At 34.6% G+C, this 24586-nt stretch overlaps 2 protein-coding genes across 14 annotated transcripts; one reads left to right on the top strand and one right to left on the bottom strand.

Annotated features, from left to right (window-relative positions):
- Positions 1 to 545: 545 nt before the first annotated feature.
- Positions 546 to 2036, bottom strand: LOC102606768 (reticulon-like protein B9). Its single transcript, XM_006477713.4, has 5 exons — positions 1807 to 2036; positions 1510 to 1690; positions 1266 to 1407; positions 998 to 1067; positions 546 to 895 (listed from the first exon to the last, which is right to left on the bottom strand). The coding sequence occupies exons 1-5, from the start codon at positions 1937 to 1939 to the stop codon at positions 735 to 737; spliced, it is 687 nt and encodes a 228-aa protein (XP_006477776.2). The 5' UTR covers positions 1940 to 2036; the 3' UTR covers positions 546 to 734.
- A 6746-nt stretch (positions 2037 to 8782) lies between these two features.
- On the top strand, positions 8783 to 24360 carry LOC102607058 (L-Ala-D/L-amino acid epimerase). Of its 13 annotated transcripts, none has more exons than XM_025098859.2 (8): positions 8783 to 9433; positions 10592 to 10711; positions 10943 to 11159; positions 11383 to 11716; positions 11852 to 11913; positions 12025 to 12097; positions 13622 to 13686; positions 24116 to 24360. In XM_025098859.2, the coding sequence occupies exons 1-7, from the start codon at positions 9002 to 9004 to the stop codon at positions 13641 to 13643; spliced, it is 1260 nt and encodes a 419-aa protein (XP_024954627.2). In that variant the 5' UTR covers positions 8783 to 9001; the 3' UTR covers positions 13644 to 13686; positions 24116 to 24360. The 13 variants fall into 13 exon arrangements, 9 of the variants coding, with proteins under 9 accessions (XP_024954627.2, XP_024954628.2, XP_024954629.2 ...); XM_025098860.2 differs by lacking the exon at positions 24116 to 24360 and adding an exon at positions 22531 to 22547; XM_025098861.2 differs by lacking the exon at positions 24116 to 24360 and adding an exon at positions 21842 to 22239.
- The last annotated feature ends 226 nt before the right edge of the window (positions 24361 to 24586 follow it).

Here is a 24586-nt window from a genome sequence, read left to right as displayed (position 1 = left end):
TCTTTTAAAGTGATGTGTCATCTCCTTTTTTTCTTATCAATGTGGGACAACTCAACATCTTAACAATTAAAACTATCATCATTGGGGATGTGAGTGACCCATTTATCTAACATTGAGTCCACCACATCTCAACTATTAGAGTTGACTCTAATACCACTTCTTGGGATGATGGAGAGGTGATCCATTTTAATAATGTTGAGTTTATCACATCTTGACTATTAGGATCGTGCTCTAATGCTAGTTATCTGTTGGGGGATGACTTATAATATCTACGTTTCCAATCCGAAAGATAAATTTATTAGATAAGTAATTCATTATCTATTTAAGCCATATCACCCATTTTCTAATCAATATGAGACCACTCAACACTAAATATTTTCAACATAAAAGTCTTTTCGAAACTATTTATTTCGCTCAATTTACCAGTGTACATATGGTTAGAGTTGAAAATGATCAACCCCTTTACGCCAAGATTAATTGCATATAAAATGGCCTCATTTTACTAATTTTTCTGAAAATTCTGTTTCTCCTTACTTATTAGGTCATATGTTAAGGCTTGTAGTTGCATATTAGCAAATAAAAATTACATAGAAACAAAGTACATATTTACACACCATATACACATTTATACGTATCTTACAATATCCATGAAATGGATCAATCTGTATTTTTCGAATAGTAAATAACACATAATTCAACTGTAACGTGAGCAGTAACAACTTCGATTATGTGGCTTAATTCTCTTTAACAGGCCCTCTTGGAATCTTGTTAAGAAACTGAGAATTAAACCTTCTGAACATCTTCTTCATTCGACGGAATTCTCTGTCAGCAATATAATCAACATGTTCATCGTATCGGTCATACAGAAACGGCACCGTTAAAATGCAGATAAAACCTTCAGGCACACGAAAAAAGAAACCATATTATTAGTCCACACTGCCCCAAAATTTCAATAATCATATGTGTACATTATTGAATTATAGTGGCAAATTCTTACCAAGATAAAGGAGATTTAAGAAGCTGAAGTAAGTTCCAATCACGGAAAAAATATACAGAATGGCTATTACCTGTAGCATAATATATAAGAGAACATAAGTTATTTAACTGATTAATTGAATGCAAGGTACAGTTCCTGTGGCAAGGAGCGGCCTTCCAAGGATTCAGGTCTTGGATTCCAGCTTTGATCGGTACGTCAGTTATTAATAAAAAGAAAATAACTCGTTAATAAATTTTTTGAAGGAAGCTCCTCAGTTTTATGGCAATACCAGAATGAAGAGTCCTGGATCTTTTCCACATGCCACGTCGAGGAGCTTTGACAGGATTTTATTGAATCTTACTCGTAAAGTTGAAGCAACCTCTCTGAATGTTGATTCCCGTAATATTACTTCCGGGATTTGGGGAGGTTTCCTGAGAATTTATAATTCAAATGTCAATATTTATAGGCAAAAAAAAAAAAAAAAATCATTGTTACGAATGGTATAGTTTGTGAAGTAATAAATAGATAGATACCAATTGAAAAATTCTGCGCCCTTAGACCATATAAAGAGTGCAAGCATTGATGTGATGGAAATGTGACAGAGCAAGGTCACAAAATTGTACTCCACAACCTCAAACAGGAACCAAATCACTGTCATTCCAATCAAAAGCGAGGCTGACACCGTTATGTTCTTCCATAGCAAGACATCCGCGACTGTGAATTATGTGAATCCAATCATCAAAATTAATAATGCACACAAACAAAATGACATTTTGAAATTAAATAAAAATTAAAACACACGCACGCACGCACGCATATATGTAAAGTACCTTTTCCTCCTCCGAGAATGTCATGTATTGGCCTTTGGCTCCCCAACAACCTCGGGGGGCGTGGCCGTGGGGTGGTTCTCGACGGACGTGAGGGTTCGTTGTCGGACTCGGATGATGATGTGTAAATCGGCATGGCTGTTTCGTTATGTTAATTATAGGCTAATTAATTTTGTGTGCTGGTGAAATGGTGATGTTGATTTATTTTGCACCAGTATCAGTAATATGCATGTATATATATGTATATATATACTAGGAGATGGCATATATGTGGGTTTTGTAGCTTGGCTTGGTAGCAAGTAATGCAGAGAACAAAGTAAGGAATGGCTTAGAGCTTCGCATTGAAGGTTGCTTTGCATGCCCGCTTCCACAAATCGAAAAGACTGCAGATCTTTTCATAAAAGCCTTCATTAGTTTAATTAGCAAATGCTTGCATAAAGTTTACATGCCCATCTTGATCTAATTAAAAGCGTACCACTTGAGACAAGAATAACTTTAAGCCAGCAGCATCTTGATGACTAGCTAGCTCCACGCACTGTTTTGTCAATTGTCTGGACCTTTTTCAGGGGACATTATTGATGTGTAAACAGGCTGAAGTTGATTAACTTGAAACTATATATGTAAAGTTTGAATGCCCAAATGACAAAAAAACTTGGTAATTTCGCTCCACATTTTAGAGTTAATTTTGTCTTTAATTCAACATTTGAAGAACATCATTGGTAATTGATCAGTCTGTTTGAGTCGATTCGTTTCCGAAGAATGGCTTCCTTGATGAAAATGATTAAAATTGGCGACAATACATCTAGAAATCACTGGTATGTAAAAGTTGATTGTACCGGAAATCACTTTTGGTTTTGGGGTTTGATGGATTCTATTATTGTGAATATTTGCTACGTACAGTTTCTTCTACGATAAGTCAAATAAAAGAATGAACAATGTGGAGTAACTAGTGGCTAGGCCTCGCTAGTTAAACGACGGAGCATTAGCTCGGCCCCTCCCTGGGGAGCTTATGAGACTTGAATCTGTTTATGATACGATCATTTATTTGATTAAAGATTTGCTATTCATTTTTTTATCCAATAAAATTATGCTATTTTTGCCTTATTTAAAAAAAAATTATTTTAGTCATATTAATCAAAATCAAAATCAATGAGAATTTGAGTGGGCAGCGCCACAAAATATTTTTAAGAATATATTAAAATCAAGTAAAGTGAGTGAGATTTAAAAATTAACTAATAATAGTAATAAGGGTTTTGATTTTATGGGCGAAATTGCTCGGTTTATGATGAGCAACGGCCCATGTGTCAAGCTCTCATTTGAAAGAATTGTAGATCTCATTGAATAGTTCCATCAATAAGAGCTAAACACATGGGCCGCGGTGAGTGCCACTAAATCTATTTTTAGATTGGTAATATTGTAATTTTTAAAATAATTGTTATTAACAATGCTGGAAAAATAATTAACTGTAAAGAGAATCAATTTAATATTTGGTAAAATTTGATTTTAAAAATGTTATGAGTTTTAAAAGTAATTTCATGTGTTGGGTAAATCTTACTGTTAAAAATATAAATAACTGAATTAAACATAATATTAAGTAAAATTTATTTACATATTTATTAACATATATAATAAAAATATTTTTTACTATGTATTTATAGTAACTAATAACTAAAATAAATATTTTACATTATTATTTTTATTTTTATTGGTAATAATAATAATAATAATAATAATAATAATAATAATAATCTCTTTAAAGTTAATAATTTTATTTTTTTAATTAATAAGGATAATTTTGAATTATTATAATACAAATGTGGATACATATGAAATTTGTATTAAATATAAAATTGATTCTTAAATTAATTTTGAAAAAACTACTTTTTCCTTGTTTTCTGAAATTTGTTGTAGGATAGGTGACTTTATTAAAAGTGATTTTTTAAAAAATTAATAAACACTAAAATTAACTTTTAATTTTTCAAACTCATGTTTGAGCATCCCAAAAATAATTTCAAATGGGTGCCAAGGTGGCATTTTTTTTATCTGAAATCTAGATAGACTTAAATTAGTCTGAATTTTGAATAGAGTTGAATGTCTGAATCTGAATGATATTTTTTTTTTGAATTGCTAAAAATAAATATTAATTTATTTTTTTAACTTAAAAATTTTGAATTTGTTCCTCACAAATGATAAATATTAAACAAATTAATAAACATCTCAAAGAACTTAAATAAGATAATGTATTATCATAACATGAATCATGTTCAATTGATACGACCCTTTATATTATAAATTAGTATATGTTAATCAATTTTATTGTAGCCCATGATGTTTTTATGTGAAAATATACATAGAAAATTATAAAGTTAAATAATGCTAATTTGAAGAAAATAAAAAATAAAATAATAATAGTTTACCATTATATTATCACAAGTTATAAAGATGGGTAGTAATACTAATTATTAAATTTAAAATAGGTAATGATGAAAAATAATTAATTAAATAGGTATATTTTGGATAATATCTTTTAATAATATTATTTAGACTTTTTAGATTAAGCAAAAAATTAAAAAAAATGACTTAATAACTTTATGAGTTAGTGATTGAAAATTTATGTTAAGTTAAAAAAAAACATATTGAATGATTTCACTGATTGAAAAATAAGTTAATTAAATCATTAAGTAAAAAATAACTAAATACCTTCTTCATAATTTAATAAATTAAAATTAAATTAATTAAGTTATTAAATTTTTAAAAAAAACATGTAAGTCAATGTCAAACTTAAATTTTGTACGAGTGGGACATATATAACTCGACACGTCAACTTAAATTGTGATGCTTAGTCATCACCATCGTGTAGAGCATTGACTGGCCTACACAGCTTGTGCAGAAGGCTTTTCCAGTATGCTGATTCAAGCGGATAAAAAGAAGCCAGGGGTTGAAGTTCAACAAAGAGCTTTTCATCAATCATTTGTTGTTTGCAGACGACAGTCTGATCTTTAGTAGAGCTGCAGTGGAAGATTGCAAAAAGCTGAAGTAGATTTTTGATTGCTATGCTACTGCTTCTGGCCAGATCTTCAACTTCGAAAAGTCATCCATGTTGTTTAGTGGAAACGTTTCAGCTGGGCAAATAAATGAAATAAAAGACATCTTCCAGCTAAAGGTGGTTTCAAAGCATGAAAAGTATTTGGGGTTGCCCTCCATGGTTGGAAGAAAGAAAGTCAGCTTTTTCAAGGAAATAAAGTTGAGAATCTTAAGCAAAATCTCGGGATGGCAAAGTAAATTTTTCTTAAGCGGAGGTAGGGAGGTTCTAATAAAAGCAGTGGCCCAGGCTGTTTCAGCCTATGCAATGAATGTGTTTAGACTTCCTACGACTTTATGTGATGATATGCAACGAGCAGTTGCTGGTTTTTGGTGGGGAGTAAAAAAGGATCGGAAAAGCATCCACTGGACAAAGTGGGAGAGTCTTTGTCACACAAAGGGTAGGGGAGGGCTCGGATTTAGAGACTTTGCATGTTTTAATCAAGCCCTGATAGCAAAGCAAAGCTGGAGAATAATCCAAAACCCTAGATCTTTGCTGACGAAAATTCTGCAGGCAAGATACTTCAAGAGCAGTGAATTCTTACAAGCCAAGTTGGGATCAAAGCCATCTTTCATTTGGAGGAGCATACTTTGGGGAAGACAAATCATCCAAAAATGAATGAGATGGAGAATTAGATCAGGGGATTCGGTTAAGGTATACAAGAGCCAATGGATACCAAGACCACAAAATTTTAAACCTATCGCTCCGGCAACTCTAAGTGTGGATGCCACTGTAGTAGACTTGATAGATGCCAATCAACAGTGGAAAGAAACACTCATACATCAGCATTTCAGCAAGGAAGATGTTGAGAAAATTCTGCAAATCCAGCTCCCAAACAGCCCCCAACCAGACCAAATCTTGTGGCATTATGATAAAAAAGACCAGTATTCGGTTAAGAGCAGATATCGGATAGCTAGGAAGATCAAGCACCCTGAAGAATCATCTTGCTCTAAAAATAATAGTGGGCAATAGAATGTGATTGAAATACAAGTATACAATCCAAGAGGGGGGGTGAATTAGGATATTAAAAATTATTCAATTTTAAAACAAAACTCAATGCAAATCTAAGACGGATTTAAAGTAATAACAAATAAATCAATCAAGCACAATAAAAATATTAAGGGAAGAGAAAACAAACACAATGATTTTTACGTGGTTCGGCAATTCCCGCCTACGTCCACGCCTCCAAGCTCACCGGGCTTGAGGATTTCACTAAGCAATCCTCCAAGGCTTCAAATGCTTACAATTGACTTCCAAGGTGTCAATGGATCTTCACAACAAGAGATTATCCCCAATCTCTTAACCCAAGTGTATCCCAACACTTACAATCTTTTAACTTGATTTTACAAAAAGGATTACAAATGAATTTCTCTCACACAATGTGTTTGATCACAAATGAAAGCTCAATGTGTGAATGAATGAGATGAATACAAGGATTTAAAGCTCAATGAAAGTTGTATTCTCAATATTTTGCTCAATGATGATCGTTGGAATTCTTCTTGTTTGAATTGGATTGAGCTTATTTATAGTTGGAGCTGAAAAACTAGCCGTTATAGACTGTCTACTCGAAAACGGTTCGTCGTTAACCATTAACGGTTAACCGTTTAGGCCGGTCAAAGTTACCGTTGGGCCAATTTTCAAATAAACGGTTTACCATTTAGAATTACCCTTTCGCCGTTAAATTCCAGAGACCTGCAAAACAAATTTGGCTTAACCGTTCTTACTAAACGGTTCAAGGTTAGCAATCTGAAAATAATCGGTTAACTGTTTTCAGTAAACGGTTCACCGTTATGTTCTAGAATCATCATTTTAACAATACTATGCAGAACATGCTTTTTGAAAATTATCGGTTAGCCGTTTTCAGTAAACGGTTATCCGTTTGCTACAGTGATCGCTACAGTGAAATTATTTTCTAAAATTATAGTTTTACCCCAAAACTTTCTATAATTATACTATGGCCCAAATTGTCATAAAACTTTACAAATAAGTCCATATCCAGAGTTTCAAAACTTTTTCAATTTAGACCATTAATTGAAAACAACCAATTTCATAAAATCATTTTCCCATTAAGTATAAAACCTTTATATTATGAAAATAATGATTTATTTAAAATAATTTGAGCTTTTAAAAACTTAATCATTCTTAATCTTGTTTGTTATCATCAAAATCAACATTATAAATGCACGTATGCTAACAGTGATATGGGCAATGGAGCTACCAGAGAAAATAAAAATTTTCATGTGGAGGGCTATAAAAAATCTGCTCCCAACAGCAGAAAACCTATGGAAGAGGAGAGTGTTGCAGGATCCAATATGTTCGAGGTGTAAAATGAAGGCTGAGAGTACCGTCCATGCAATATTGGAATGCAAATCAGCAAGGCAGATGTGGAAGCTAACTCCCTTTTATGCAGAAATGAATGTGCTCATAAATAAGGATTTGTTATCTATGATGAAGGAAATAGAAAAAAGAAGAAGCAAAGAGGAGTTACAGAGGATAATTGCATTGTGCTGGGCAGCCTGGTATGCAAGAAACGAGTCTATCTTTGAAAATGCAGAGCAAGATCCTTATATCACAGTAGCTAAAGCTGATGCCACAGTTAAGGCTTATGCAAGAGTAAAAATGGGGAAGATTTTAGCAGCAGCAAGCAACACACCAGAAAAGAGCTCAAGATGGTTACCTCCTCCTCATGGATTATTTAAAGCAAATGTCGATGCGGCCATAAATGAAGAGAAAAGGGAAGCAGGTCTGGGAGTGGTGATAAGAGATAGCAAGGGAGAAGTGATAGCTGCAGCTGTAAACCGAACACCCTTCTACGGGAATGTAGCTCAAGCTGAAGCAGCAGCAGTGAACTTTGGGATCCAGACTGCAATGGAAGCTGATTTGCTACCTCTAATTGTCGAGATGGATTGCAAAGAAATCTTTGATTTTGTCTTCCATAAGCAGAGCAGCAGAACGAAAATATTCTGGAATATAGCTGAAATTCAAAAAAAGATGAACTCACTTAACAGCATGGCAAAAATTCAGCATATCTCTAGAGACTGTAATGCAATTGCTCATGCACTAGCTAAGATAGCCCTAGGCAATGACAAATCTTGTGTTTGGAAGGGATCGTTCCCTCCTCAAATCATGTGCTTATTTTCAAAGCTTTGTTAATGAAAGTAAATCTTTCTATAAAAAAAAAAAAAGTCAATTTGCTGGCGGTTGGAAACTTTTACATGCTCACGATGACTGTGTTGTCATTGCCCAAGATCAGATCACAATAATCTCATTTTGGTATCATCTATGAAATGGTTGCCACCAGCGGTGAAAATACCAGTATGATGGAAACAATAGTATTATTGTATAAACAATGCTGTTATCTGGTGTACTAGTAATATTGTAGTATGAATAGTACCACATTTTCTTTCTTAGTAGTTTACATATATTTAATTTATTGTAAATAATTTACACGCCATTCTTACATTTGTGTGCTAGGGGAAAAAATTATTACACAAATTTATATCAATTTCATAAATACATATCTTTTACAATATTTAATTTAATAATAGTGGCTAACAATATCTTGGTTGGGTTAATCGACATAAATTAGAGGGTTCGAGTCTCCTTAGTGATTGTCAGAAATATTTTATTAATTAAATACCCTAATGACATCAATATTTTTCAAATGGAGTTAACACTTTAGTGTTAAATTGATAAGAAAGGAAGCATTAGGTGGGGGAGAAGTAATGATTAACTTAAGTGGTGGTTTTGAAAATATTCCTGTAATAAATGAAAAATATGTTTTTGATAATATTAATAAATTTATAAATTACACGTCAGTAAAATAAGAGAAATATAAAATAAAATAATTTCCGACTTCAGAGTGCTTTTGCTCAGAACTCTGACTGGTCACATACTCACCCAACAGAGGAAGAAACAAAACAGTCCGATGAGCATTGTTAGAAACGTCCAAAACGAAACATAAACAATATAAAAAATGGACAGCAGTTCGATCGAGTCAAAGACTTTTGGAATGAAAACACTTGCAACCGCGACATTAACGATAGCAACAAGATTCTCTTCAACTTTAACAACAACTGCTTGTTTCACCGAGAATCCAATCAAACCCGACCGCCAATGCTTTCAGTTGGATTCTATCTCCCTTTCAATAACATCAAACCCCAAAAACCCATTTGCCAGATGGCGTCATCACCACCGGCTGCTGCTGCGCCGACCAGCTTCAGCTTCAAGAACTTGACGCAAACGTTCACAGTGGATGTCCAGAGAGCAGAGAACAGGCCCTTGAACGTGCCGCTGATTGCGCCTTTTACGATTGCTACTTCGAGGCTTGATCAAGTGGAGAATGTGGCTATCAGAATCGAGCTTAGTAATGGGTGTGTTGGGTGGGGCGAGGCCCCTGTTTTGCCTCACGTGACTGCTGAGGATCAGCAGACTGCGATGGTCAAAGCCAGTGAGGCTTGTGAGGTTTTGAAAGAGAGCCCTGCCATGGCTTTGGGTTCTGTTTTTGGTGTGGTTGCTGGCCTTCTCCCTGGTCATCAGTTTGCTTCTGTAAGTTCTTTTTCTTGGGATTTCAAGATCCTTCTGGAATTTTTTTTTTGATTTTTTTGATGGATTTTTATGTGAAGTTGTTTAGTTGGGAGTGTATTGTTTACTCAAATGATGAGTTTTTATTGTAAGCTTTTGATTGGAATTGAGTACCATTGGTTACTCTTTTGCCTTGTTTTATTATTAAGGAGTGGTGTGACCTTCACCTATGTATGAAATTAGGCAGACAATTTAATTGCAAGTAGTTATTGGTATTCACATGTTTAATCATCAATTTGCAGCCCAAATAAATATTGACCTTAATCCTTCGTTATTTAAGAGTAAACTTACCGCCTGGCTTTGGCCTCTGGCCTTCAGCCAAGACATCCAATATCATCTGATCGGGTCTAGAAATTGTGTTCTTACAATTGGGTCGTTTGCTATATTTCGTAAAAATAATTTGGTTGCTAATAGATTTGCTCACAAATATGAGTTCTTTCTAAATATGCCTGCTTGTTGGGAGAATGCAGAAAATGACAGCAAACTATTTAGTACATGTAGAAATTGAAGGTTTTAGCGAGCCTTATTTCTACCAGTATTTGGTTTGCTCGAGTCAAGTTTTCTGGAAATCAAAGTGAGAGAAAGGACATCATTTGAAAATTATTCTCTCTGTTTCTTTTTCATCTTCCTATAACTGTTTCCAATCGTGGTTGCTCATACCTGCTGCATTAAATTAGTTTCTACTTTGAATTGATTGTAAGTGACCAGAATGAGACTGGGGCTTCAGATACTGGGTCTACATTCATGAGTTACTCTCATGCCTTGAGTCTTATGGATATTCCATATGATTCTCCTAAAAAATTGTTAGCATTTTGCTTGCAATTCACTTGAAAGTCAGTGCAAAACCGAACATGTATTTGAATGATTACTGTCCTCCATGACTCAGTAGTTGTATTTATTACTGTTAAAAATTTATGTGCCTTATTTTTTGACAATAATTTCATTATGCAGATACAATCCAGATTATCAGTTTAAGGGAAATGACATGTTTCATGTCTCTGCACATCTTGTCATAGGTCTACTAAAAGTTTATTTTACTCTTTATTTAGTTTGATGCTTGTATCTTAAAATGCAGAAGTGTTTTTTATTTTTCTTTTGGCTTTACTCATTAAATTGTTCTAGCAATTGAAGGTTAGGGCAGCAGTCGAGATGGCACTGATTGATGCAGTTGCGAAAAGTGTCAGCATGCCTTTGTGGAGACTCTTTGGTGGAGTTTCAAATACTATAACCACTGATATAACAGTTAAATTCCTGCTCCAGTGATTCTAGCTACGGACAAACACTTCACTCTGATAATTTTTCTTTTCTATTTCTTCTTTTGTCTTTTATGTTTATCTTGAAAAAAGTACGAACCACGTGGTGGTGCTGGTGATTTCAGTAAGATTGAAAAGTTTTATATTGCGGTACAATAAGGCAAATTATTACTTTTTTGCAAGCAAAAGTTAGCCTCATCTATTTCCGTTATATTTGTAGATTCCAATTGTTTCCCCTGCTGAAGCAGCTGAACTGGCTTCAAAATATCGCAAACAAGGATTCACTACCCTGAAGCTTAAGGTGGGAAAGAATCTGAAGGAAGACATAGAAGTCCTACGAGCAATACGTGCTGTCCACCCTGATTCTTCATTCATCTTGGATGCCAATGAGGGTTACAAACCACAGGAAGCTGTTGAAGTTCTTGAAAAATTATATGGTAAAGTGTCTACATAAAGTGCTCAGTTGCTTTTTTTTTCATGCCTGCTATAAATAGAAAACTGGCATAAAATCAAAGAACTCTTGCTTGGGCATGATCTGACCCTGCAGTCCTTTTACTTTTTCGTAACCAAATTGGTACCTTATTATATCTCAGCAATTGGTAAGTATTAAGACTCCTATGATCATTGAAGCTTACCTTTTTACTGTTTTCTTTCTTCTAGAAATGGGGGTCACTCCAGTTCTCTTTGAGCAACCAGTTCATAGAGATGATTGGGAAGGCCTTGGCCATGTTAGTCATATTGCCAAAGACAAATTTGGGGTATCTGTTGCAGCTGATGAGAGCTGTCGGAGTTTGGATGATGTCAAGAAAATTGTAAAAGGAAATCTTGCGGATGTTATTAACATTAAGCTTGCAAAAGTTGGAGTCCTTGGGGCCCTTGAAATTATAGAAGTTGTAAGGGCTTCAGGATTAAACTTGATGATTGGTGGTATGGTTGAGACCAGACTAGCCATGGGCTTTGCTGGTCATCTCACTGCTGGCCTTGGGTGTTTCAAGTAAGTATCTTGATTCTTGCTTGTTGAAAAGAAATGTTTTCAAAAACTTGGACATTTGTGTACGAACTAATATATTTGTTGGGTATTATATTCAATTTTTTCTTATGAATTTTAACTAGTATATTGTCTTTGCAGATTCATTGACCTAGATACACCTCTTCTTCTGTCTGAAGATCCAGTTCTTGATGGTTATGAAGGTATCTTAGCAAATCTCCTGTATCTTGGCATTATTCATAAAATTATAATTTAGTTTAATATAATATTATGGTACCGTTGCAATTTGACAATGCTTTAATAATTTGTCTTAGTGTCAGGGGCAGTTTACAAGTTTACGAATGCAAGAGGCCATGGTGGTTTCCTTCATTGGGACAATATTGCATGGTGAGTCCTTGACCACTTATATTCTTTCTACATCTGCATGAGTGTCAACTGTGCTTCTGCATCACTGCTGAAGTTGTTTTAAAGGGGTTGTCAACACTGTTGCTTATAACCTTGAATCATGAAAGCTAGCTAGCCAATCTTTGGTTTGATATACCTATAACAACAATAACAAACCAAGAGAACTCGATTATGTGACGGTATTCGCATCAGTCTCCTTGTCAATGATAAAATTTGAAAAGTTGGCAAAGACGCATAAAAGTTCTTGCTAGGTTGGCAATTGGTATCAAATAATATTGATACCACTTATTGTGGGGGACACAGTTTTTATGGCAAATATTAATAAAGGTAATAGGGAAAAATATTGACAATTAAACAGAAACTTGCAATGACACTTGATCCAGCTTTTAGCTTGTGCCCATAAGTGTAGACAAAAGAGTTAAAATTTCACTAACAAATATCGGAGTCTAATTCTTGCATCCGTAAACCTCCACATACCAGTCATTCTATTCAAATTGTAGAGACATTTAGTTGACCCAAAGACTCATAAGCCAAGGTGTGGAAAATGAAAAGGCAAGAGTTGAAAAAGTGTACACTCTTTGGGAGAGAATATTGCAATTGGACTCCATTTTTGTTCTTGAAAAATTATTGTTGTCTCTAAGCATGGACGGAGGCTAAAAGCTAAATCATGTATATCATTGTGTGTTTTGTGTGGATATTACTATCTTTCTCTATTATTCTCATTAAAATTGCCATAAAATATTGATTTTTTTATGTGTGTTACCCCTAAGAGATTTTTTGACTCCTTTAAAGCTTTTCCAAATTTCATTTCAGGAAAAAAGACCTTGAAAGAATTCCATAAGATCTATGGAAACCCAAGCAATTGAAAAGTGGCTTTACTAGCCATATCAATAAGAAGTGAAAACAGTGGTTTAATTTCAAGAAATAATTTCACAATTAACTCCTCATGCTGCATGTGCCATATTGATCATTCTGTAATGAGCAATCATTTTGAGAAGATGCTTTGAACTTCTGTCTTCTGCTTTTGTCTTAGAGCACTGATATTTGAACTAAAGCCTGACAAAAGGCTGTCAAAAATACACTCAAAATGATGTCGATTTGGTTGAGTTTAATTTTTTTCTTTAAAACACTCCCAATTGTTGTTTTGAATGTGTTTTTGTCAGCCTTTTGTCAGGCTTTGGTTCCTCAATCATTTCTCCTTGTCTTAATCAGACTTGTTTGCATCAACTGTTGCTATTTGCATGCATCAAATTTTAATGCCTCATGTTCCATTATGAGAAACTGGACTTGATAGTGGTTTCCAACAATAAATCTCTATCAACTTGTCACCTTTTTTGGTACTATTTTGCATTAACCAATCCTAACCACATCATATTAAATGCAGAAATTACTCGGTTTTTTGCTTCCATACTTCTGGCACACAGGACGGTCAAAAAGTTTACCTCATTTTTGTGTTTGCCAACCTCTCTTATTGTTAATATGGCCTACGGATCTCTGATTTTGAAGGGGCTTGCAAACAAGTGAATGAGCAGGGAATGAAAAGTCTTTGGCTAGCATTTATGGATTTGCTGGTAAGATTCACAGTTTCACTTGGCCATTATTGTGACTTTACAACATTGGGCAAAAAAAATTTAATTTCATAATGACCTGTGAAGATAATTTACCTGTTTTGAGTTTGCCTTTCCAGATTAGTATTGCTTCTTATAAGAGTGTTTTCTATACCATACATTTTCTGAATGAGTCTGCTTTTCCTGGTCGTTTCAAATGGAGACTGTCTCTTTTTGATATAGTACTTTTTGCTTGATGATTTGAGCCACTAGTCACTGAACACCATCCCTCATCTTGGTTTTATAACAGAACATGCCTATGTCACTTTGTGACCATTCTTGAACTTTCATCCTGCAGAGTAATTAAAATATGCCGGCATAGAAGAATTTGATTAAAATAATTCATGCCGCTGGTCACTAAACACTGTCCCTCATTTTAGTTTTATAACACAACATGCCTGTCACTTCATGACCCTTCTTGAACTTCCATCCTGCAATATAGTTAAAATATGCCGGGCATAGAAGAATTTGATTGTATTAGTATGTCCAACAATTCAAATATTCGATATTCAGATATTCTGTCATGCATCAGACTAATTGTATTGATGGTTAGATGATTATATTGATTATAATGATGTATAATAAACACATGTATACATAGTTTAGTATAATTGTATCCTAAATGTTTCTGCTCAGGCAATAATGTGGCTAGCTTTTGATCAATTTGACATGGGAACATTGATGGTTGAACAATAAGAAATGAAAATGGAGGGTGGTAAAAGGTACAATCGAGTTAAAATGAGCTAATCTTTATCACGCCAATTTAAAGGAGAAGCCTTGACCTTAGTTATTGATAATACAACATTACTTAACAAGTAACGTGAAGATTAAAAGTTAACATTTCCATGATTTAGTTTAGTGACCCACGATATGATATCAAAGCTCTCTTGTTTTGACTATAATTAGACCACAAAATCCAATTAAAGGCTTACAAATGTTCGTATTGCCTGATTTGAGTTCTTATCTTCTACTAGAGAAAATTTGCATTTCAACATTATTTAAACCTGCAAATTTAATATTTTGGCGCATAAAACTGGTATGTATCCGAAATTGAATAGTTCAACTCTTCAATTACTTCCCAAATTTGATCTCTCTAAAATTGTTTTAATATGTTGGTTATTTCTTGAATCCCGTTTTCAATATATGATGTTCTTCAATGTTTAGCTTTATGTTGGCGTGGAGGTATTTCGCCCGTAAATCTTTTGCTCCATTATAAGATATCTTATCAGCTTAACCATTCTTTGAGGACAAAAATTAGATTAAATTGACATTGCACTGTGAAACTTTTGTCGGAAAAATGAGATTTTATTTGCAAGTTTGCTGCGTCTTCCATCCCTAACGTAGAAATTCCCTTTACGCATTAAAGCTAAATGATATGCGTTTCCTCCAAATTGATAGCTCACCAAACATGCGCGGATGCTCCTACAAAGTCAAAAGAGCACATTCTTTAGACTGTCTTTTTTTTCCTGTCACTTGTACGTAATTTCTTGGTGTCTTCTTTTATGCTTGTTTTTTATTTTCTTCCAATTTCATTTTAGCCGCGAGTCTGCTTTGCCCATTAATTTCCTAACAGTGGTATTAGAGCTATTGGTTGTATTATTTGGAGTCGAGTACTGTTCACGTACGGTACTGTTCACGTATACGGAACTGTTCAGGTATACGATACTGTTCACGTATACGAAACTGTTCAGGTATACGATACTGTTCACGTATACAGCACTGCTCATAAATACAGTACTGTTCACGAGAAACGGTGGGAGCGATCTAAGAATTTTGCGGTGCAAAGTATGGAATAGTGGTGTGAGTAAAGCAATTATGTGGTTTTGTTTATGTTTAGGAAAGTTCTGTCACAAAGGCGATAAGAGCCTAAAGAGTCTGAGTTTTAAGTGGGACCGTTGTGATCCATCCAGTCTTTCCTGGGAACTTTCATGGTGTGCAAATTCACATATACTCACAACTATTTAAGGTGATACACTAGTTTGTGTACAATATTTATTAACAAAATGGCAGTAAAGTATGAAATTGAGAAGTTCAATGATAATAATTTTTCGTAATGGAAAATGAGATAAAAGCTGTATTAAGGAAAAATAATTGCTTGACAGCAATTGGAGAAAGGCCTATAGAGATAACTAATGACAAGTGGAACGAGATTGATGGCAACGCCATTTCTGATTTACACTGGGCATTTGCGGACGGAGTATTATCTAGTGTGACAGAGAAAAATACAGCGAAGGAAATATGAGATACTCTCACAAAATTGTACGAGGCTAAGTCACTACACAACAAAATATTCTTGAAGAGGAAACTTTATACTTTTCGAATGACGGAATCTACAACGGTGACTGACACATCAACACCTTGAAGACTATTTTTACAACTCACAATGTTGGGTCATAATATAGAGGAAAATGAACGTGTAGAGCTTCTACTTCAAAGTTTAACAGATTCGTATGATCAACTTATCATCAACCTGACAAATAATAATCCAGCGGATTGTCTAGTTTTCGACGATGTTGCAGTCTCCGTATTAAATGAGGAGAGCAGGCGGAAAAATAAGGAAAACAGACAAGCAAGTTCGCAGCAAGCGGAGGCGCTATCAGTGACGAGAGGGAGATCAACGGAACGTGGCCCTAGTGAGAGTCACAATCATAGTAGATCAAAATCCAGAAGTAAGAAGAATATTAAATGTTACAATTGTGGCAAGAAAGGGCACGTTAAAAAAGAGTGTTGGAGTAACTAGAAGAAAAAATAGGGTAAAGAACCTGAGTCATCAAATGCTTAAGGGTGTGTAACAAGTACCTTAGATGATGACGAAATTCTCTACAGCGAGGCAACAATTGTTTTAAAAGGTAGCAAATGACTATCTGATGTCTGGCTCATAGACTCAGGAGCTACCTGGCACATGACTTTTCAGAGAATGATTCCACACATATGAACCTATTTCAGGAGGATCTGTATATATGAGAGATGATCATGCCTTAGAGATCGTTGGTATTGGTACTATCAAAATCAAAATATTTGATGGTACAATTTGCACAATTGGGGAGGTACGACATGTGAACGGCCTGAAGAAAAATCTATTGTCTTTGGGAGAAATGGATAATTATGGGTATAAAACTCATGTGGAGAATGAAATTATGAAGATCGTTAAAGACGCGCTTGTATTGATGAAGGCAGAAGAGATTGGTGCTAATCTATTCATACTTAAAGGATAAACACTACAGGAGGTTGATGCGTGTGTCGCCTCAAATGGAGAAGAATCAATGATGACGTGGCACCTCAAACTTAGTCACATGTCGGAGCAAGATATTAAGATTCTCTCTGAGCGAAAATTGCTTGCAAGGCTCAAATCAGTAAGTTTACCATTTTATGAGCATTGTGTTATAAGTAAGCAACATAGATTAAAGTTCAGTAGATCTATTGCTAAAAATAAATGCATTCTAGACTTGATTCATTATGATGTTTGTGAATCACCAGATATATGTATGGGAGGTGTAAAGTACATGGTGACTTTCATTGATGATTATTCCAGGAGATGTTGGGTGTATTCAATTAAAAAAAAGTCAGATGTGTTTCCACTGTTTCAAGAATACAAAGCGCGGGTGGAACTTGAATCTAGAAAAAAGATTAAGTGCTTGAGCACAGATAATGGTGGAGAATATACAGACGATGAGTTTCTTTCTTTTTGTAAGCAAGAAGGTATTCAGAGGTAGCTCACGATGACATACACTCCTCAACAAAATGGAGTGGTAGAGCGGATGAACATGACTCTTACAGAACGAATAAGAGTTATGTTGAGAACTGTTGGTCTATCTAATTCATTTTGGACAGAAGCAGCCAAAACTGCCTGTTATATAGTAAATCGGTTGCCATCCACAACAATTGGGCTGAAGACAGCGATGGAGATGTGGATTGGAAAGTCAGCTGATTACTCTTATTTACATGCATTTGGATGTCCTGTGTATGTAATGTACAATGTCCAAGAAAGAGCAAAGTTAGATCCAAAATCTAGGAGATGTATCTTTTTAGGATATGTTGATAGAGTAAAGGGGTATCGTATGTGGGACCCCACTGCCCACAAGATCGTCATCAGCAGAGATGTTATTTTTATAGAAGATCAACTATAAATGAAAGATGCAGATGCTGATATTGTAAAAGAAAAGTCAGAGACTGTACAGGTATATGTGAAAAATAATATGGAAAAAGAATATTCAAATTCTTCTGAAGTAGCACCAGAGCACGAGAAATAAGAATTAATCGAGGCCGAGACTCTAGAAGTTCGTCAGTATAACTCGTGAGAGACGACCGCCAGCATGGCACTCGGAGTATGTCGCAGAGATCAATGTTGCATACTGTCTTCTAATAGAGGATGGAAAATCATCAACTTTCCATGAAGCTTTAAACAGTTCAGATATTGCTTTGTGGATGACAGTAATGCAGGAAGAAATTGAAGCTCTACACAATAACAAGACATGGGAACTTGTACCACTATCACACGGAAGAAAAGTCATTGGAAACAAATGGGTTTACAAGATCAAACGTGATGACAATGATCAAGTGGAGCGATATCGTGCAAGATTGGTGGTGAAATGATATGCTTAGAAATAAAGTATTGACTTTAATGAGATATTTTCTTCAGTAGTTCGACTCACAACAGTCAGAGTAGTCTTGGCAATGTGTGCTACATTTGACCTACATCTAGAGCAGTTAGATGTGAAAACTGCATTTCTTCATAGAGAACTTGAAGAAGAAATTTATATGCTCCAACCAGAATGTTTTGCTGAAAGAGGAAATGAGAACTTAGTTTGCAGGTTAAACAAATCTCTATACGGTCTCAAACAGGAGCCGATGTGTTGGTATAAAAGATTTGATTCCTTCATTATGAGCCTTGAATACAAAGATTCAATTCAGATCATTGTGCATATTACAAGATATTTGAAAATAATGATTTTATCATTTTACTGTTGTATGTGGATGACATGTTGATAGCAAGTCCTAACAAAGATCGAATCCAAGAATTGAAAGCACAGTTGGCTAGGGAGTTTGAAATGAAAGACTTGGGACCAGCAAACAAGATTCTATGGATGCAAATTCACCGAGACAAAAATAACAGGAAGATTTGGCTTTCTCAGAAGAATTACTTGAAGAAAATCTTGCGACACTTCAACATGCACGATTGCAAGTCAATGTCTACCCCACTTCTTGTTAATTTCAAATTATCTTCAAGTATGTGTCCTAACAATGAAATAGAGAGGAAGGAGATGTCTCGAGTACCTATGCATCAGCGGTGGAAAGTTTGATGTTCACTATGATATTTACTAGACCAGACATTGCACAAGCAGTGGGAGCAGTCAGTCGATACATGGCGAATCCTGGTGGAGAGCATTGGATAGTTGTTAAGAGAATTTTAAGATACATAAGAGGAACCTCAGATGTTGCATTATGTTATGGAGGATCATAATTTACTGTCAGGGGCTACGTGGATTCAAATTTTGCAGGAGACCTTGATAAAAAAAAATTGACTACTGGCTATGTGTTTACACTTGCGGGAGTAGCTGTAAGTTGGGTTTTGAAACTGCAGACCATTGTGGCTTTATTTACAACAAAAGCAGAATACATGGCAGCTACACAAGGTTGCAAGGAAGTTATCTAGATACAAAGGTTATTGGAGGAGCTCGGGCACAAACAAAAGAAAGTTTTTGTGTACTGTGACAGTCAGAGTGCTTTTCATATTGCAAGAAATCTAGCCTTTCATTCCAGGACAAAGCATATAGAAGTTCAGAATCACTTTGTTCGAGAAGTAGTGGAAGACGGAAGTGTAGATTTACAGAAAATCCATACGAAGGATAACGTAGCAGATGTTTTGACCAAGTCAATCAATGTTGACAAGTTTATCTGGAGTAGATCCTCTTGTGGCCTAGCAGAAACGTAAGCAACATGACAATGGCGAAGCAGAAAAGATGGTATGGAGATTGATTGGTTCTCAATCTAATCTTCAAGTGAGAGAATGACAAAAATAGCATGTGGGCACCATCCTTCTAAAAGGTGGGCCCGCCCATTTTGATGAAGATGACATTGCTTCCGTCTTTAACTGGAGCAAAAGAAAAATGGAGAAAGGAGAAAAAAATGGGTGCTGGGCCGAAAAAGAAGAAAAAAATAATAAAATAATATTAATTAATGAATAGTACCCAGATTTTCTCTATAAATATAAATAAAGAGAACGAGCAAATTCATTCAGTTTTTGTTAGAAGCAATTCCTGCATTTAAGAGAGCATAGAATTTTGTAGAGCTTAAATAATAAAGTTCTTGTTTTAGTGTTTTGAGAGTTTGGGTGTATTGGGGTTTTGAGAAGTGAACCAAAATACTACAATATTTGTAACTCATTTTGACTAGTGAAATATTTTCTTTCTATTTTCGCTTGTGGATGTAGGCTAAAAGCCGAACCACATAATATCCTGGTGTCCTCTTTTGTACTTGTTCTTTTTTTTTCTTTTTTTTCGGCCTAGCACCCATTTTTTCCTTCTTTCTCCATTTTTCTTTTGTTCCAGTCAAAGATGGAAGCAATGCCATCTTCGTCAAAATGGGCAGGCCCACCTTCTAGAAGGGTGGTGCTCGCATGCCATTTTTGTCATTCTCCTACTTTGAGCTTAGATTGAGAACCAATCAATCTCCACACCATCCTTTCTGCTCCGCCATTGTCATGTTGCTTACGTTTCTCCTAGATTACAAGAGGATCTTCTCTAGATAAATTTGTCAGCATTGATTGGCTTGGTCAAAATATATGCTAGGTTCTCCTTCGTATGGATTTTCTGTAAATCCACACTTCCGTCTTCCACTACTTCTCGAACGAAGTGATATTGAACTCTTATATGCTTTGTCCTAAAATGAAAGGCTAGATTTCTTGCAATATACAAAGCACTCTGACTGTTACAATACATAAAAATTTTCTCTTATTTGTGCTCAAGCTCCTCCAATAACTTTTGTATCCAGATAGTTTGCTTGCAAGCTTGTATAGCTGCCATGTATTATGCTTCTGTTGGTGATCATACATTGGACCAAAAATGTAAAGGCTATAGTCGTCCAATCAATTTTACATGTTGAGTTACATTTCACATTGATTAGTAATGAAAATGGGAAATTTTCCCATTTAATCACTTTCTAACTTTTAATATTAAAAATGACCTCACTTTAATTTTTCTTACAATAACCACTTACAAAGCTTTGGGACCAAACTACCCATAAATTCTCAAAACAAAACATACAAACATTTTGCTCGATATTCACTTAAAAACATCGCCCAAAATATGCCCACACAAAGTTCCTTCACTTTCGGTGTTTCTTGAGTTTCGCCAAGTTCCTTCACTTCTAGCGGTGATTTCCTTCACTTCCAATGGCGTGTATGAGTTATTTTGCTTCCAACAAGTTTCTTTACATACGGTTTTAGTGGCTTAGGTACTTTCTTGATTTTTTCATGAATTTAGAATAAATTTTTGTTAAAATTGCCTGCTTGGTTCATCATTGATTATAGTTAATCACTAGGATGTGCATTGGGTATGAAAATATGAGAGTTTTTTTTAAGATTAAGATATCTAATAAATGGCACACCAAGTGTTTGTTAAAAAGTCTCTAAGAAATTATTAATCTAAATTTAGAATTATTTTGAGGTTAAAGAGAAGGTTGGTGTGTCGGCCAATAAAAAACATGGATGGTTGCCCGTGTTGTCTAAAATTTGGCCATGTTAAGCTTGGGCAAGGTTGGTGGCTTCTCCCCATCACCCAACCAAATGGCCATGCATGGTGTGGGAGGCTGAGCAACGCGGGCGACACGCTTGCGTTGCCCAGCCATGTAAACAGATGACAACATGATTTGGTTGGGCAATACATGATGTCGCCCATGTACCTGTGTCGCCCGCTTTCTAGGAGACAACAATTGAATCTAGGCAACAAAATTGTGTCATCCAGATTTGTTTGGGCGATAGATCATGTCATCCATGTATTAGGCGACGTAGGTACATGGGCGACGACAACTGAACATGTTGTCGCCCGAGTTTTCCAATTGTTTCAATTTTATTTTTTTCTTTAAAATATTTATGCTAATGTTGTCCTAATTAATTATTTAGATATGTCCGACAAGCATATGCATCCCTAGTCACTGAAGATATCAATCGAAGATCATTTCTCAGGTTGTGTTTCAAATTTAACGAGATTTCCTTTTGTCACTACGCGTATACAGACTAAGTTACCTGATACTCAATTTGGGCTATTTAAAAAGTCAACTTTTGGTCATTTTATGGCCATAGGGGATCCTGGATTTAGTGGCAATCTTGTACACTATTTGTTGTTCAGACTAGTCGTACAACAAGTTGATGATGAATACCAAATGTGGTTTAGATTGGCAACGAGATGTTACATTTCTCTCTTCGAGAATGGTGCTTGGTGATAGGATTAAAATGTGACAATGTCCAAAATTCATTTCCGACTCAATGATATATGTTTCTACATGCATATTATCTACATCTGTATTGACAACATTGTCATCAATATGACCTCATATTAACCATTTCACCTACTCACATTATAATAAAATGAGCAATTGATTTTTTTGTATCCAATAAAAAAATAAGAGATAAAAATTGAAGAAATTCTACTCTTAACTTTTTATTATTCTTTAGTTTGTTGCTTGATTTTGTCTTCAATACTTGGATAAATATATTACTTTGATGAATGTGAGATAGATAAAAGGGAGGTTGAGTGATAGTTGAATAATGTGGAAGAGGTGAAATGATGAGTGTTTTGATGGTCTGTGTAGATGTTCGGCTGTTGCTTGGGAGTTGGATAATATTGGGCGAAATGTTTGTCTTTTGTTTTGAGAATTTAGGGGTAGTTTAGTCCCAGAGCTTTGTAAGTAGTTGTTATTGTAAGAAAAATTGAAGTGGGATCTTTTTTTATATTAAAAGTTAAAAAGTGGTTAAATGAGAAAATTTCCCCAAAGAAAAGTCACTTGAATTACCAATTAGAATGTGTCCCTCCATCTAATAGTACAATAGTCTTTTTATGGAATGATCATCCGAGACTTAGAGTCCATTTGAAATTATTTTTGAGAAGTTTAATAATGATTTTGAAAAATTAAAAGTTAATTTCAATGTTTGATAAAAATTTTAAAAATCACTTTTGTGAAAAATCATCATATCCTACTGTAGATTTTAAAAAATAAGGAATGAGTAATTTTTTTAAAATTTGTTTTTTACAATAATTTTTATTCTTAATACAATTATTTATATAGACATTTATATTGAGATAACAAAATAGAGGATATAAAATTTATGAAATATAAATATTTTTTAGTTAGCAATTTTTGTATACACAATAAAAAAAACTATATATACATGTAAATAAATGTGTAAATAAATTTTCTTCAATATCATGTTCATTTTAGTCAATTATATTCTTATAGTAGTTTAACACTAAGATATACTAAATATATACGACTAATTTTAAAATTTGTAGACATTTAAAAATAAATTTGACCAAATATTTAACTTATTTTCTTCACAGCTAATTATTTTTACAGTACAACTAATAACAATTATTTTAAATCTATATTACCATACTTGTCCAAGTCAAGTGAAGGTCGTCTTTTGCATTTATAGAGAAAAGAAAAGTAACATATTGTGGTTGCCATTAAGCCTTGCATAATGTGAACAAATAGACTAAGCATGCATACGCGTTGTTGAGCATCTTCTTCTTTTTGGTAAGTATGACTAATGGGTTTACTTGGACGACTCGCTCAATGACGAAATATAACAATTTGCAAGTATATTTGTTTTCATTCACATGTCTACTGTATAAGTATATGCCAATTTCCTTCACTTAAAACTTGTATCAATCTTACCTAGTAATTAGGTTTCTGTATCTATTAAAAACGATAATATGCGCTTATCAATTTTCTTTGTTCCTATGTTGTTGTTACAATATCTCACGGCCAGCTTAGCTACGAAGACTTTAAAAAATATAACAACAGATCAATCAGCTCTTCTTGCATTCAAAGCTCATGTAGTTGATTATCGGAGTGCCTTGGCAAATAATTGGGCTATGTCTTCTCCAATATGTAACTGGATTGGTATTTCTTGTGGTTTGCCCCATCAGAGAGTCACGGCCTTGAATCATTTAGATATGGGTCTCGGAGGCACCATTCCCTCACACTTAGGAAATCTTTTATTCCTGATGTCTCTTGATCTTACTTTGAATAATTTTCATGGTCATTTGGCTCATGAATTAGGGCAATTACGTCGACTTAGATTTATTAGTTTCACTTTCAATAAATTGAGTGGAAGCATTCCAACATGGATTGGTGTCTTATCCAAACTACGAATTTTAAGTCTCTGTAACAACAGTCTCACAGGTCTAATCCCAAATTCTCTCTTCAACTTATCGAAGCTGGAGATGTTAGACGCAATGTTCAATGTTATTGATGGAAGTATTCCTTCAGGGATAAGAAATTTGAGCAACCTTTTCAACCTCAACCTTGGTTATAACAACCTACAAGTACGTCCGTCATATTTGTATTTGAATTCTGTAGGAGTCTTTTTATTTTGTTTATCCATTATTCTTGTAATGCCACCTCAATGCAATTACGATACGTTCGCTTGATCTTATAAAATCCTGAATTTGAATTAACAATAACTTTGAACAATTAACTAAATAAATTATTCTTATAATATATATATATATATGTTTGCGGCTGATTTTGGGTTAATGAATAAAAAACCACAAAACCAACCCAAGAGCAATAAATTTATATTTTTGTCGAGGAGCGGGGTACCTCGCTTGTTCGGCACGTGCAGGCTGTTTGGGCTTTTTGTGGA

Source organism: Citrus sinensis, chromosome 3, assembly GCF_022201045.2.
Source record: "Citrus sinensis cultivar Valencia sweet orange chromosome 3, DVS_A1.0, whole genome shotgun sequence".
Lineage (NCBI taxonomy): Eukaryota > Viridiplantae > Streptophyta > Magnoliopsida > Sapindales > Rutaceae > Citrus > Citrus sinensis.
The sequence above is the reverse complement of the archived record's forward strand: the minus strand, read 5'-3'. Positions and strand labels throughout refer to the sequence as shown.

Excerpts from the sequence above, each read along its gene's own strand:
- LOC102606768 (XM_006477713.4), bottom strand. The coding sequence starts at position 1,939 with ATGCCGATTTACACATCATCATCCGAGTCCGACAACGAACCCTCACGT. Across the intron at positions 1,408-1,509 it reads GGCGCAGAATTTTTCAATTG|GAAACCTCCCCAAATCCCGG; the intron begins GTATCTATCTAT and ends ATAAATTCTCAG. Across the intron at positions 896-997 it reads CTTAAATCTCCTTTATCTTG|GTTTTATCTGCATTTTAACG; the intron begins GTAAGAATTTGC and ends GTGTGCCTGAAG.
- LOC102607058 (XM_025098859.2), top strand. The coding sequence starts at position 9,002 with ATGCTTTCAGTTGGATTCTATCTCCCTTTCAATAACATCAAACCCCAA. Across the intron at positions 11,717-11,851 it reads GCTGGCCTTGGGTGTTTCAA|ATTCATTGACCTAGATACAC; the intron begins GTAAGTATCTTG and ends TTGTCTTTGCAG. Across the intron at positions 11,914-12,024 it reads AGTTCTTGATGGTTATGAAG|TGTCAGGGGCAGTTTACAAG; the intron begins GTATCTTAGCAA and ends AATTTGTCTTAG.